The sequence below is a fragment of the Anabrus simplex genome, chromosome 3, assembly GCF_040414725.1.
Source record: "Anabrus simplex isolate iqAnaSimp1 chromosome 3, ASM4041472v1, whole genome shotgun sequence".
In the NCBI taxonomy this organism is placed as follows: domain Eukaryota; kingdom Metazoa; phylum Arthropoda; class Insecta; order Orthoptera; family Tettigoniidae; genus Anabrus; species Anabrus simplex.
Genome location: NC_090267.1, coordinates 349,923,251 through 349,939,205, shown reverse-complemented (window position 1 = coordinate 349,939,205; position 15,955 = coordinate 349,923,251). Strand labels below are relative to the sequence as shown.

The window sequence follows — 15,955 nt, the reverse complement described above, 5'->3', positions numbered from 1 at the left end:
GAGGAGGGAGGGGGATAAGGGGAGTATGAAGCAGCCGCGTTTGTTTTGTGATAATATTGTTCATCGGGATAGATATATTTGTAATTAAGAATGTTAAGTTTATCTACTAGTTCATTAAGATCTTGGATTATTTCTTTGATCAGTGTGAATGTAGAAATTTTCTTACATATTCAGGAGAGTGGTTTTATTAATCAGGCATGAAATGAACATCTTGATTTAAACTTGTGAAAATTTGAATTTATAATTCCACCTTTACAATACTGTAATTGTCTTTATTAAGAAGACTACATTATACTTGTGATACATATTTCGTCCTCTTATGGGACATCTTCAGTCACAAATACAAAACATTAAAAATAAGGTGCGCCATAAGACCTATCCGAGTCGGTGCGACGTAAAGCAACTAGCAAAAAAAAAAAAAAAAAAAAAGAGGTGAGGACACGTTGAAGTAAGTAAATAAAAATCTTTGGTTCTGTGACGCGGCGTGATGGCGTCTTGTCAATCTTTAATGTTTAAATGGTGCAGCATGAACATGATAGAAGCATGAAATCCAGTTAAAATCACAGATTAAAATGTTGTTAAACAACGAATTTTCCAATTATAAGACAACATGAGTGGCTGTGTGAATGAAAATTATATGCATATTGTACTTAAAACAGTGTGATGGTAATGTCATGTTAAAATAGCTTTCTTGATTAGAAGGTGGAGTTATACTGCTGAGGCAAGTTGAACTTGATTATGCGTTGACAATAGGGGCCTAGAAAAGAAAAAAGAAAATTATGAACTAAAAAATAAATTCAAATAAAATATGAATTAAGTGCCCATCCAGTCAATCACCTCCTTTCCCGCCTTACTTCGACCACTTCACCTCAAGTGTTAAAGCTGACTGAGTGACGTCCTCGAAGGTCGTTGAGGACCGACTGTGAGGGGAGGTTGAGGGAAGTTTGATGTAAGGGGAGAGGTGTAACATAAAGCATTATTCACCCGCCTTCGTGAAAAGAATTTATTGAATAACTCCTCGAAAAGTATAGGGGAAGATCTGGCAGTACTGGACGGCATGCAGTATCGGACAGTGTCACTTTTTGGGAATCGCAGCAAGATTGCAGCACCCTTCAGTAAGTGCTTACAAGCTTGTTGTGATGGAAGTGTGTGGTCGCCATTTTGAGGTGGTTACTTAAGAAGTGTACTTGTGGTGTGAGATTTCATGATTTTGTGCTCAGTGTCACTGTACGAAGATACCTTTCTTGGCTAATAACGTCAGCATAGGTAAGTGCAATATCAATTAATGTACTGTGCCCGCTCGCACGTCCACGACAGATTACAAAATGGCGCCGACCGAAGGTATGGGCCATGTAATCTATAGCAAGCAAGGAATAGTCACCTGTTGTGATGATACAGAGGGCCATATACGTCATGGAATGGTCAAATATTCGGGTAAAACGGACAGTGGACGGTCTACTGTATTGTTTAAAAAAAAAAAAACTTGATTATTAAAAAACTTCATCTTGAATTTTCACGACGTAGAGAGCGGACGCAATTACCGTCAGTGGAATAATTCTTTTAGGAGAAGCAAAGAATCACGCATAAGAAAAGAAGTATTTTCCAACGGTTGAAAAGGAATAAAAAAAAAGTTTTCGTTAAGATTCACAAGTAGTGAAGACAGAAAATAGACGTACTGAATTCGTTACATATGGAAGTGCGGATACGTCGGAGAGCTACGAAGAAAAATAAAAAGAAATAAAATTAAGGATTAGAGACGTCAGAGAAGAATAGTAAAATGGCTGTATACTGCAATATAATCTTCAACTTTGAGACTGACAAGAAGATGATGAAGATGATGTGCTAAATACACATGATGGACCAACTGGGAACAGTTCATCTTACCATACGACCAGGCAATGACGAGGAAGGCGACGGGTAACCATCCGATCGAGCCATGACGAAGGAAGGCAACGGGAATCCAGATAGTACTTCCAGAACGAAGGAGCGGATGATGTACCATATGTTCAACCCGTGACCGAACCGAAGACCCAACTACATCCATTTGGGAACCGAACAGCTGGACTAGGGACAACCATGAGCGAGCTAAGTCATTCACAATATTTTATCGCATAATTTATGGTTTGCCTACACATGTACCTTAGGTATGTGCCGATGGGCTAATTGTAGACCGATAAATATGGCAATGCAAGTGAAAGTTACCAGCGAAGTGTCAGATATATAAGTTCGTAGTTACATGATTTAGTAATATAGCAATAGTTTATGCTATATCGACCAGAATATTTGTATGAAGCGTGCGGTTTGAAAGAGAAGTGTGAAACAGCTGATTTTAATGACATACTGGGAGATTATAGAGATTTCATAGAAGTAATGTTTAAAGTTGACGTCATGAGTGGTTGTGCGCGGTGTAGAAAGAAACAAATGGAATTACTCATTGTTTGGTTCATAGAGAGGGCATTGAACTCATCCGTAGGTTATGAGAAGCAGCGACTTGTAGATGTTATATTAAGAAACAGTGTGGTATTTTGACGTAGTCGTGAATTTGGGAAATGATAAATTATTATGGAGGCTACGGTGTTAATATTAGATGAATGTTGTGATAAGGATATGATTATGGTAATTGTATGAAAGATTCGAGAGATATATATATATATATAGTGATAAGAGATGTTTCACGCGATGCAGGGCCATCGTGTACTTGCAAGTTAAGATATGCCACACTACAAGTTTATTTTATGATTCGTTTACGTAAGATTGCCCTCACCGCTGGAGCTACACAAGCCAAGGTATGAACTGGGTTTACTATTACAGATGTATGCTCGTGACGTAATCGTATGTTAGTGTAGATGATTTATAATGAACATCAGAATACTATGATACTGTGAATAGCTGTAGTTAACCAGATACATTACGACACTGATGTATATGAGATTATGTTTCTAAACCTCGCGGCATAGCGCTTCCATACTAATTGCGAGAGAGAAAAGTAGCTTGCATTGTAGTTGAATGTTATTGGAATATAACTAAAGAAAGGGACATTGAACCTAAAACGACATGTGTATGACAGCCAAAGATTATGTTGAAAATTAGTTAGATAGCTAGATCGATTAATATTCTCCGTTTGAACGTACCTTTCTTTAACGAACTTCAGCTAGGGAAAAGCTAGAGTAGGAGCCGTATTTACCAGGCACTAGGAAAGAATGCCTTAGTTCGTAAGTAGTTATCCACATACAACGAGATCGTTGCAAATCATGACTTCGGATTTTACTCAGAATTATCTTAATTTACTTCGATCTATTTTCAATTTCCTTTAATTTATTCAGATTTATTTAAATGTATTCCAATTTATTCAGACTTAACCTATTAGTGTTTTTGAGATGCATTTCGGCTGGATATTGTGTCCAAGTGAGACTGGTTTAATCAGACTAAAGAAAATGAACTATCGTAACAAGTTAATGGTGTTGATGTTATACTTACGTTCCAATTGCAAGGTGGACCTCAGATGTGTCCAGTGATCTATTGTAAATGTGTAAATACTTAACTTCTACTTCACAAAGGAACTGATCATCTTAATAATTTTAAATACTGAATATTATTTTTCGTTTATTTTTTACGAGCCAGCGCTGACTCATTCTCCATACTTATTTTCAGTCAATTTTAAATAATGCGTCGCATAATATGGTAATTTAATAATTCAATATTTATTAATAAATATCATGTTATTTTTCTATAATTGCTTGTGTCATGAATTCTTTAATTACTGTCTAGCTCGTAAGTTAATTAATAGCTAAGAAGGTACCGTGCAATTGGGTGCTTCATTTAATCATGGTAAGTTCTCTCGAAGTCAATATTTGGAAAAAGTTGTCGACGATTATTATTATGTCGTGAGTGTCGGTAGGTGTCACCCATGAGTTGGGATTCTCTTGAACTCACGTAAAGCGAATTCTACAGTAAGATTACATGTCTTACTTGCCATAAGAAAACCCTGAGGTATCCGCTGAGCGACTCCATTTCGTCAAACTAGGCTGCCCAACGACGAATTAAAAAATGGAGGTATCGGGTAAAGAATGTAATCCGTCGACGAAGCAATTACAGTACGGTTCATCAATTACTATTGGTTAGTACACAATTGAGTGGTATAATATCCCTGTGGCTTTAATACATTCAGTTTCCTGACGTATAAAATTTAAACTAATGGGTCGGGCAGTATCGGACAGACGATTGGAGGGCAGTATCGGACATGAAGCTTGTAAGTTTTCTCGCTGACTATAAGAATTTTCTATTTTGTTCCAGCTCAAAATGGAGAAGAAACGTGGAAAATGGACAGAGGAAAATATGAAAATGGCCATTAATGAAGTAAAAAGTGGAAACAGAAGTATCCCAAGTTCCCAAAAGCACATTAGGCGACAGGGTAAAATTAATTTCTTCCGGAAATGAGCTTACTTCTCGCTGAGAGACATTTCCGGGCTGGTAAATGCTGCATTTACCAAAGTGTGTCGTATGGATCTGGCTCAGTTGGCATTCGCTTGAACTGATATCTATCCGTGGGGACCAAAGTGAAATTCTCACTTCAAGCCCTTACAAACTCCTCACTCGAAGAAATGCAACGAATAAAAGGTGCCCATTCATTGCAGACGACCGTCAAGTCCAATATTAAATCCAGGAGAGAATTAAAAGAAAATATTCAGCGCAGTAAAAATGCAAGGAAAGCGCTAAAATTTCACACTGGAGATGACGAAACTGATTGCATCATCTGCGGGGAAAATTTCGCTGAGGACTGGATCCAGTGCAGTTTATGCAAGGGTTGGGCTCATGAAAAGTGTACAAATCTTCAAGGGAAATGAACTTTATTATTAATGTGACATGTGCAGTGTGAAATAATGTAACAATATATAAGAAAGTAAGAACACTCCTTTGAAAGCAGACTGTCCGATACTGTACGCCATGTTTTTAAATAAGATTGTTATGTTTCCTAAATTACTGATAAATTGCTTTTGTATAATGTTAGTATGTAAGAGTTCAACAGCAGTCATAAGGTGAATAATAAGGTTCTTGAAAATCGGTAATTTGTTTAATTCCACACTAGTCGACCCTTTAAATTCGAGCATTTGCTTAGGTGTCCAGTACTGCCAGACCTTCCCCTATTGATTTCCTCTGATATCTCATTAAGATTAGAAATCGGGTTACATTTTTGATCAATGTTTATGAAATGTTTTCTAAAAAAAATCAGTAATTTCATTTCTTACATAAATGGAGAATTTGAAGGTTTTGTTTTATGCCCGTGAATGTACACTATGTGATTAAAAGTATCCGACAACCCCAAAAACATAAGTTTTTCATCTTAGGTGCATTGTGCTGCCACCTGCTGCCAGGTACTCCATAGCAGCGACCTCAGTAGTCATTAGACATCGTGAGAGAGCAGTATATTGGGCGCTCCGTGGTACTCACGGACTTCGAACGTGGTCAGGTGATTGGGTGTCACTTGTGTCAGAAGTCTGTACGTGAGATTTCCACGCTCCTAAACATCCCTAGGTCCACTGTTTCTGATGTGATAGTGAAGTGGAAACGTGAAGGGACACGTACAGCATGAAAGTGTTACAGGCCGACCTCGTCTGTTGACTGACAGAGACCGCCGACTGTTGAAGAGGGTCGTAAAGTGTAATAGACAGGCATCTATCCAGACCATCACACAGGAATTCCAAACTGCATCAGGATCCACTTCAAGTACTATGATAGTTCGAGGGGAGGTGAGAAAACTTGGATTTCTTGTTCAAGCGGCTGCCCATAACCCTTTCAGACCTGAAAGAAAACTGGAGGTGTGAATTTTTGTTTGTATGTCAAAAACTGACTAAAATGCTCCTCAATATATACATATTGATAGTTTATTTTACGAAATAAAAACTAACATCCGTAAAACAGGACCCACACAATTGTGCGTATCAAAATTCAAAACCTCGTATCACATACGACGATGTATCTTCAAAATTTACGTTCACTAACCAATGTACACACTTCATTGAATATATTCCGGTATTCAGTAAAGCTTCTAGATTAATATAAACACAATAAATAAATACTTACTTTTGGCACTACTGCTTCCCGCCATCTCGCTCAACTGTGCTTTTTAAACTCTTCTTCCTTTGCGCTGACGGTCAAGCGCATACTAAAAGCAATTGAAATACACGCCACGTGTCCCGCACAATCATTGCAGTCCGGTCTAGCACCGAAAAAACATCAAATCCGGTCAGGGATAACTAAAATACGAACCCGCACAATTGTGCGTACACGGTCTGAAACGGATAAGCCACACATCACGCAGGTCAATGCCAAATGACGTCTTGCTTGGTGTAAGGAGCGTAAACATTGGACGATTGAACAGTGGAAAAATGTTGTGTGGAGTGACGAATCACGGTACACAATGTGGCAATCCTATGGCAGGGTGTAGGTATGGAAAATGCCCGGTGAACGTCTTCTGCCAGCGTGTGTAGTGCCAACAGTAAAATTCGGAGGCGGTGGTGTTAAGGATGTGGTCGTGCTTTTCATGGAGGGGGCTTGCACCCCTTGTTTTGCATGGCACTATCAGAGCACAGGCTTACAATGATGTTTTAAGCACCTTCTTGCTTCCCACTGTTGAAGAGCACTTTGGGGGATGGTGATTGCATCTTTCAAAATGATCGAGCACCTGTTCATAATGCACGGCCGGTGGCGGAGTGGTTACACGACAATAACATCCCTGTCATGGACTGGCCTGCACAGAGTCCCGACGTGACTCCTATAGAACACCTTTGGGATGTTTTGCAACACCGACTTCGTGCCAGGCCTCACCGACCGACATTGCTACCTCTCCTCGGTGCATGGGCTGCCATTCCCCAAGCAACCTTCCAGCACCTGATTGAACGTATGCCTGCAAGAGTGGAAGCTGTCATCAAGGTTAAGGGTGGGCCAACACCATATTGAAGTCCAGCATTACCGATGGAGGGCGCCATGAACTTGTGTGTCATGTTCAGCCAGGTGTCTGGATACTTTTGATCACATAGTGTATGATTGATATCGTCCATATGAGAACCGAATGCTGAGAATCTGCCGTACTTTGATGCATTAACATGTACATTATACGTTATGTTAAAATTGCGGCCTGTCTGTCCAATATAACTGACGGAACACTGCTGGCACTTTAATTTGTAAACATCTGATTCTGAAATTTGCTATTGCAGTTATTGATAGTGCACTTATGAAAGAAAAGATAAGCGTTGTTATTAGTTGTCTTATAAGAAACTTTCATATTAAGTTTCTTGAAAACATTCATAATTTTGTATATTTTACTGTGACTACAGGTGAAAAGGGCATAACTATCTTCTTTCTTTTTGGTATACTTGGTTAATGTGGAATATGATTTCCTCTCAATTTTGCTAATAATTTTATCCACAAATTGCCTGTTGAACCCATTGCTTTTTGCTATAAAATAAACTATCCAATTCATTTTTACGATCTACTTCTGACATGGGTATATTATTAGCTCTGTAAATCGTACTGTAAAAGGAGGCCCTCTTAAGTGCTGCCGGGTGTATGGAAGTATGTCTAATTACGTTCGCCGTTTGAGTGGGTTCCCTGAATATTTTAAACCTAAGTTTATTAAAGTTATTAATAATTATAATTTCAAGAAAATTTAATGCTTTATTATTTTCACTTTCAAAAATTTAATCTGTGAATCCATATTGTTTAATTCTAATACCTCCTGTCCATTAGTAATGCTATGATCAATTATTACAAACGTATCATCTACGTATCTCAACCAGCTTGTTATTCCTTTAATGTAGTTGATTTTATTATTTTCAAGAAAATCCATATAAATTTCTGCCATAATTCCAGAAGCTGGGGCCCCCATAGGAAGACCTTCCTGTTTATATATTTGGCCGTTGAAGGTAAAGTAATTATTAGCGTTGACAAACTCCAAAATATTAATAAAATCAGCTATCTCTTGCCTACTCAAATTACTATATTTAAGTAGATTATTCTTAACAAGATTTATCGTTTTTCATACTGGAATATTTGAGAACATATTTTTGATGTCAAATGAATACATCTTATGGTTTGATTGCATGTTTAAATCTTTAATACGATCACAAAATTCTTTGGAATTCTTAACACAATGCGATCCAGTCCCGAGAAAACTTGTGTTTGCCTGGCTGAGCGTTGCGGACCGGTCCTGAGTTATCTCGTGTTAGCAGCAGACTGAAGTTTAGTGCTATCTTTTGAGATATACCAGAACTATTCGGGTCAAGGGTGACAGAACGCTGTTATGTATGGTTCTACACAATCGATAGTCGCATTTTGTTAGATTATTCTCCATATTATAGCTTTTCTTTGCATTTCCTGACAACATGTTTACAAAGTTTAAAGAGCTATGCAGTCTGCAAGATGGCAGCACCCAGGGATCGTACTTGTTTAGACAGGGATGAAATTAGTCGTGAATTATGTTCTGATACAGGCTCTGAATGTCCAAGTGATGCTGAATATTTAGAGTTCGATGATGAAATATCTTCTGACGGAAATGTTTAAAGTGGTGAGGAGGATATAGCCTTATCTTCAAGGTGTGGAACTCATGTGGTGCAAAACGAGTCTGATAATTGTGTTACGGGTGTAAATATTCTAAATATTGTAAATAATGCAGTGTTTTCTGATGACTGGGTTATGGACAGCAGTGAACTTAGGCTAGAAGATTTTGAAGGTGCTCCTGGTATACAGGTATGGTCTAATGAACGTGGAAACGTAGGACAAGTAGCAGGACTTATGTTTGGTGAGGATTCTTTTCAGTATGTAGCCGAGCAGACAAATGTTTGGTGAGGATTCTTTTCAGTATGTAGCTGAGCAGACAAATTTATACTATGAGCAGAATTCACATTCTCATAACGTATCCCCGAAAACACTAAAGTGGACTAATGTCTCTAGCAGGGAAATTAAAATAATTGCTTTGTGTATATTGATAGGGCAGGTGAAGAAATCGTGTCTGAAAGAATACCGGCCAACTGATCCCCTAAGAGAAACCCCCGTATTTCCGAAAACTATGAGCCAAAATAGATTTCCACAAATACTTATCTACTTATCTACTTGACTATTCAGGAAGGCCACCAGAAAAAAACACAGCAGTCCTTCAAAGGCTAGTGAAGTTCTGACAGTTTATTTGAATGCTTGCACTCCAGTTTGGAGGTAGTTAGAAAGTAGCCAGGAACAGGGCTGTGCATGGGGTGAAGGGCACCCGGTCTGTAATGTGTTAATAGACCTGTTACCCTCAAATCTATAACGTTCTAAAAAAAATTGTATATAAATATAGACGTCATATATATATATATATATAGGGCTATTTCTGAAATTAATGACGGGTCTTATAGGTATATTCTCTTTATGCACCTTCGGTAGTGCCCTAGCTGTCAGAACAAACGGGTTCATATTAATAAGTTTTTGGGACTGCCTTTCATTAAGGTTGAAAGATCATCATTTAAGAAGTTGCTTTAAGTTTCTCTGGATAATATTTGTTGGGTCTTTAAAAAAAAAAATTTGAATGAATTCTCTGCAAAAAGGTTTTGGTTTTCTGTATGTATGATTCTTTATTCATAATGACCGTCACATTCCCCTTGTCCTCCTTAGTCACAATCAAACCATTCTCCTTAATTTTCTGTTTCAATGAAGTTATTATTCGGTTATGTTGTGTAGAAACTCTGTCTTTGTTATTATTTATTAAATTAGAAAGTTTTTCTTAATATTAAATCTAGTCTCTGTTTGCTTCTCCATCGGCAAGTTTTGTTTTGCATTTTCAGCTTCCGCTGTGATTGTGATCGTGTCTTTAAGTTTGAATTGAACGGGCCAATTAAATTTGGGACCTTTCTCCGTAACACTTATTTCGGACTTATCAAAATCAAAACAGGCTCATGAAATACAGGAATACCGTAATTCACGGCATAATCGTCGCACTTTTTATACCAAAATTTTCGAAAAAATTGTAGGGTGCGACCATTATACGATGAATATTTAATACCAGTATTTGTATTACTCAAAAAATGTATTTATAACTAAATTGTATTTGATACAAATTTAAGATGCACGTAATACTCGCGTTTATACATCAAAATAATTAAAATAGTCTGAAACAAAATTCATAATTTTTCGCAACAATTCGGCGAACGTTTTTCCAACCTGAAAATAAAAATGAACGTATTAAGTTAATTTGTCATTAATTTGAGTATTAAAGTTAAAATATTACACTTGCAAAAAATTATCGCTTTGTTGTGAAATGCGGACTTACCGGTACGCAATTTATTCCAAATCTTCGGTGTCGCTATCGCAGGTTTCGCTATCTGATGCGCCGTCCTCGCCTCTGTTAATAATACCAGTATCAGATTCTTCGTCTCCCTGCCACACTGCGTCATCTTCGGAACCGTGTAGTGCATTCGAAATCCCAGTCCTTTTGAAGCTCTTGGAGACTAGTTCAGGTGGTATAAGATCCCAACTCTTCTTCACCCACGAGCATAACAAGTCCAAGGGTGGACGCCTGATATTTCCGGCGGGCGTCAATTGCTGATCGCCGCTCATCATCCACTCGTTGTAAAATCGACGTAAGTGGTCTTTAAAGGGTTTATTAACACATACGTCTAGTGGCTGCAAAGCAGATGTTAGGCCACCAGGAATGACTATCTGTCGTGTCTTATTTGTAGTGAGAATTTGCTTCACTTCGTTCATGAGGTGACCTCGGAAACTAAAACAAGCAGAGCTGGTTGTTTTAGTAGTGCACCAGGTCTTCTATTCCACACAGTTTTAACCCAGTCCAGCATGAGTTCTACGTCTCCAACCCTTTGGTTGCACTCGTGCATGAATTCCACGGGGAAACTGTATATTCTTAGGCATCGTTTTCCTCTTGAAAATGATGTAAGGCGGCAACTTTCTCCCGTCAGCTGTAATGGCTAGCATTGCCGTGCATCGCAACTTCTCACTACCGCTGGTTTTCATTAATACACTCCGTGATCCTTTTAGCGCAATAGTGCTGTTGCGAGGCATATCAAAAAAGATTGGAGTCTGATCGGCATTACCGATTTGAGAAAGCAAGTACGAAGTTTCCTTGCGCAAACGTATGACAAATCGGTGAAAATTTACAATCTTGTCCGTGTAATCAGCTGGCAACTTTTGGCTTACTGTTGTTCTCCTTCGCACTGACAGATTGTGTCGTCGCATTAACCCCTTAATCCACCCACGAGTCGCCTTAAACTGAGTTACCGGTATGTTGTGTTTGCACGCTACCTCCTGTCCCTTAATTTGTAACATTTCATATGATACACTGCAGCCACGTACCTAAACACTTCTTCGTCAATTATAGGAAACTTCCCTGTTTTAGGACCTCTAAACGCGCGTCTAGAAGGGTTTGTGCTTTTTAGCTTGTTTTTTACTTTCCGCCAGTCATGCACCAACTTTTCACTCACAGAAAATTTTCTTTCTGCAGCTCTGTTCCCGTGCTGTTCAGCGAAGGCAATTACGCTTAGCTTGAAGCCTGCAGAATAGTTTCTATATTTACCCATAATCGCTTATAAATGCTTCACACGTTAATGTTTTGCGATATAAATGACTTTCCGTAATTGTTCACTATTAAAACAAATTATTTCTGCAAACACCCAAAACACAAATTAAAAACTTAAGTTCTCAAGCACACATGTCTACAGTAATCACGTAAATCTGAAACAAATAAATGCATCTGTGATCTGTCCATTCCAGAGCAGCCAATACTGTTAGGCAGCAAGGAAGCATGCAACAATTTATCAGTTTAGCTCGTTGGTTGCGACACACTACTGCGCTTGTGCAAAGCTCGCAAACCGGAGCTCTAGCTAGCGCGGTGTAGATCTACTGTATAGTTGACTGTATTCCAAGACGTCAGTAACAAACATTCATTTTTTTCAATTTCTTTTAAACATACGGTAATTAGGTTAATATTTCTTCCCTGTAATTAATGATTTTACATTACATTACTGACGAGTTTATAAAATAAAACTTTAATAGCATTGGATAATAATTATTTTGACTGCTTGGATAAAAGTTTTCATCCCATGCCCGGACACTTATGACGTAGTAGTAAGATAAGAGTCTAGCGATGACAACTGTGACATCGTAAATAATTCGGCTAAATAATTCCGTGGAAATCTGCGTTATCGTCTTGGATTTCACTTCGTGCGCAATAACACAGGAGCCGGCCCCATGGTGTAGGGGTAGCGTGCTTGCCTCTTACACGGAGACCTCGGGTTCAATTCACGGCCGGGTCAGGGAATTTTACCTGTATCTGAGGGCTGGTTCGAGGTCCATTCAACCTACCTAGCCGGTATTTCCTGGCGACGTTGCTGATAAGCGATAACTTACAGCCTTACGTATTTCAAATGGGAACTCATAATATGTAGGTGGTGAATAAATAGTACACTGTCTCGCGACCACGTTGCCAAACTGCCGATAGCTTACCGGTAAGCATAATATGTAGGTGGTGAATAAATAGTACACTGTCTCGCGACCACGTTGTCAAACTGCCGATAGTCTACCGGTAAGCCATGCGTCGTACATATACCGGTATTATTTATTTATACGTTGTGCAACATGTCGCAAACGTGGCTGTGTTGCCAAATTGCCCATTAACCATACACGTATTTAAATTGCGCATTCATGTGCAACTTACGTTGCAGTTCCATTTACCTTTTAACCAGATTAGTGAACAAAATTTGGACGTGCGACGATTATGTAATTAAAGGTTTAAAGTCCGATTTTTGTATTGAAAATAAAGGATGCGACGATTACGCGGTGGCGACGATTATGCCGTGAAATACGGTAGTTGAATCAGTCCAATTGTTATGATCCATAAACGAGGGAGAATCAGTCTCAGTTCTCTTACTATTGCGCCTAAGTATATTAGTTTTGTTAACTAACTTGTTCTGTTTATCTATAACATGCAATATCTTGATTTATTGTCATAGCTGAGTATTTCTTATGTTATTACACTTCTTTCTTTTTTTTTTTTTTTTTTTTACAAGTTGCTTTTCGTCGCACAGATACAGGTAGGTCTTATGGCGACTTTGGGACAGGAAAAGGGCTAGGAGCGGGAAGGAAGCAGCTGTGGCCTTAATTAAGGTACAGCCCCAGCATTTGCCTAGTGTGAAAATGGGAAACCACAGAAAACCATCTTCTGGCCTGCCGACAGGAGGGTTCGAACCCACTATCTCCCGAATATTGGAATTTTGGTTGCACTTAAGCAACTGCAGCGACCCAGCTCAGTTTAAAAAAAAAAAAAAAGCATTAATAGGTGGTAAAACTTCATCCCATCTGACCAATGTAGCTAGCTTCGCAATGTGTGCATTTTAACTTGTAGACTCCGGAGTTCAAAAATTTGAAATTTGTGTTGATAGTTTTAAATGCTGTATTGTAACTCTTTCTTTAGAACAAGTTAGTAATTTGTAAAAAAAAAAAAAAAATGTCCTGGAGTTGGGCTTGATCTTTGCCCAGTATTGGTGCATTTTCTGCTGGTGTAACTCCTTTCTTTCATCTACAGGGGGTGCCTTTCTTCCGGAGTTTTTGCTGAAATCCATGGATTTCTTTCAGGGTATGTCATACCAAAATATTTTTATTATTATACATAAAAGTAACAAAATTTTCTTTTATCTTAGTCTCCAGTAAGTGTAGATTGTGGTTTACTATTTTACTGTGTTGATAATTTTATCAACGAAACTTCTTTTAACTCTTTGAAGCACAATATGCGTATTTGCTATGAAAATGTCGAGGGCATGTTTATTTCTTGTATATGTATATAGCAGAATATCATATTAATGATTTTGAATTTTTTTGTGTTTTGGTGTGGGTGGTATAAGTTGCTATACATAACATAGCACTGTGCCAGTTTGTCTGTCATTTTCAACTAATATATCGTCGCTGCCGGGACAAAACCTCCTGTATGATATATTTTAGCTTAGAAGTCTTGCTGATAAGGTTCTGTCATCTAAGGTACAATATTGTGTGAATATTGTCAAGGCATTCTCGCTCTTCATAATGTATGTGCTGCAGGTCAGTATATCTCCAAAAATATTATTGCATAGGAGGTTTTATCCCGGCAACGATGATATGCTAATGATTACAAATTTGTGGCTTTTTCCCTGTTCTAAACCTTAGTGAACACTAATGCAATAATAATTTTGATTGAATTATATTCATTTATGGCAAAAAGGATAGCAAAAAAATACATGAGTAAAATAAATCAAACACAATAATAAATTCATCATAAATATATTGCAATGCTGCTCTAATTATGAGCAGCACTACCCTAATATATGCAAAAATCTTGGACACATATTTCATTTTTATTTATGCTTTACAAGAGAACTGGCTTGTTCTTCATGCTGTATTTGGCACAGCACCATGCTGTTGAGTGCTTTGATTATTGAGTTGAACTTAGCATAATTATTATAAGCTATATTTTTAAATTTTTGTTCCGTATTGAAGTGCAGTTATAATATATCAAGTAAATAATATTACATAATATTACATTACCCTCTTGTCAATTTATTTCTTATAATTGAGCTCAACAGTCGAATGCTGTAGCACATGTAACTTAAGTTTCTTTACCTGAACTTAATTTCTAGGGTGATTGTTTGTACAAACTTTGACTGAGACCAACTCTAGTGATCAAGTCGAAATTGAAGGTGTACAAAATTTGACTGCGACCAAGGCAAGTGATCAAGTCAAAAATGAAGGTGCGTGTTTTGACATTTGCACCTTTCCTGAAGGTGTGGATGCTAGTCCACTTTCGGACTGATTTTAATTTTGTCTTCATTATGGAATTTCATGATTTCTTCCTTATCCATAACTATGCTTGCACAAGACAAGTATGGACCACACTGGTCAACTTCACATGATTGTGTTCGTAATCCAGATGTGGGCCATCACATAACAAATATTCACTATGCTTCACCTTACCACTCAACACAAAATAAATTCCTAACTTCTGTAAGGAATGCAAAATACATGTACAGACATGCTCACTGTGTTATTCAGCAATGTCGCTGCTAACCTGCAAGCAAAACTGAACATTCCTGAGGTTAATGGCTTACGCCCCGAAGGTGCAGCAATTTATCCTGTAAAGTTCAAGGCTTTTTATCGTTATCATGCAACTGTGGCAACGGCTCTTATCCGAGTTGGAAATCAAGTTTATTTGACAAGGGATGACAAATAACCATTGTCAGTGCTAGGGAAAATGTGATTGTACTAAATGATGCACAAAAAACTCATTTATCTGGCCCTCACTAATCTGGATCTCTGGTTTATCTGGATCAATAATTAAAAACAATTTTATACTTGTACAATATTTCTTTTACGGCGTTGACTTTTCTTGAATGTCTTTTCCGCCAACGATAGTTAAGGACAAGAATTGGAAGTAATTTGGCCATGTTCTATCAAAGGTACTGTCCCGGCGTTCATCTGGAAGTGAGAATGGGAAACCGTAGAAAACCATTCCCAGGACGGCCAAGGTGGGATTCGAACCCATGCTCTTCTGAATGCAACGAACTATTAATTCACTGATGGTGAATTTGAAAATGAAACCAGCACTCCATCAGAAGAAACAATGTCTCAAGAAGAGGCAACAATGCAGCTGGACAAACTGATGGCCTATTTAGAATCCTTGATTGAAACCACACCAGCAGAACTGTTGTTAGTTACGCATCTTCGTGAGCGTGCTGCGCGCAAACGCTGTACAAATGTAAAACAGAAAAAACTTGCACATTATTTTAGTGCATAAAACAGAGTCGTAAATGTAAAAAAAAAGTGTTCTTATATTTTTTGTACAATTGAAAAAAAGTATTACTCTACAACTTATGTTAATAGATTGTATAACATGTACTGTATTTGTTTTATCGTTTCTTCGGATTATCCAGATTTTCGATAATTC

General features: G+C 38.0%; 1 protein-coding gene across 6 annotated transcripts in view; it reads left to right on the top strand.

The window, feature by feature from the left end:
- Nucleotides 1-15,955, top strand: part of LOC136867329 (serine/threonine-protein phosphatase 6 regulatory ankyrin repeat subunit A) — a 205,624-nt gene that overhangs the window by 117,082 nt on the left and 72,587 nt on the right. For all 6 annotated transcript variants that reach the window (XM_067144486.2, XM_068227073.1, XM_067144487.2 and 3 more), the window contains exon 3: nucleotides 13,568-13,618. In XM_067144486.2, the coding sequence (XP_067000587.2) occupies nucleotides 13,568-13,618 (51 nt within the window). The remainder of the gene's footprint in view (nucleotides 1-13,567; nucleotides 13,619-15,955) is intronic.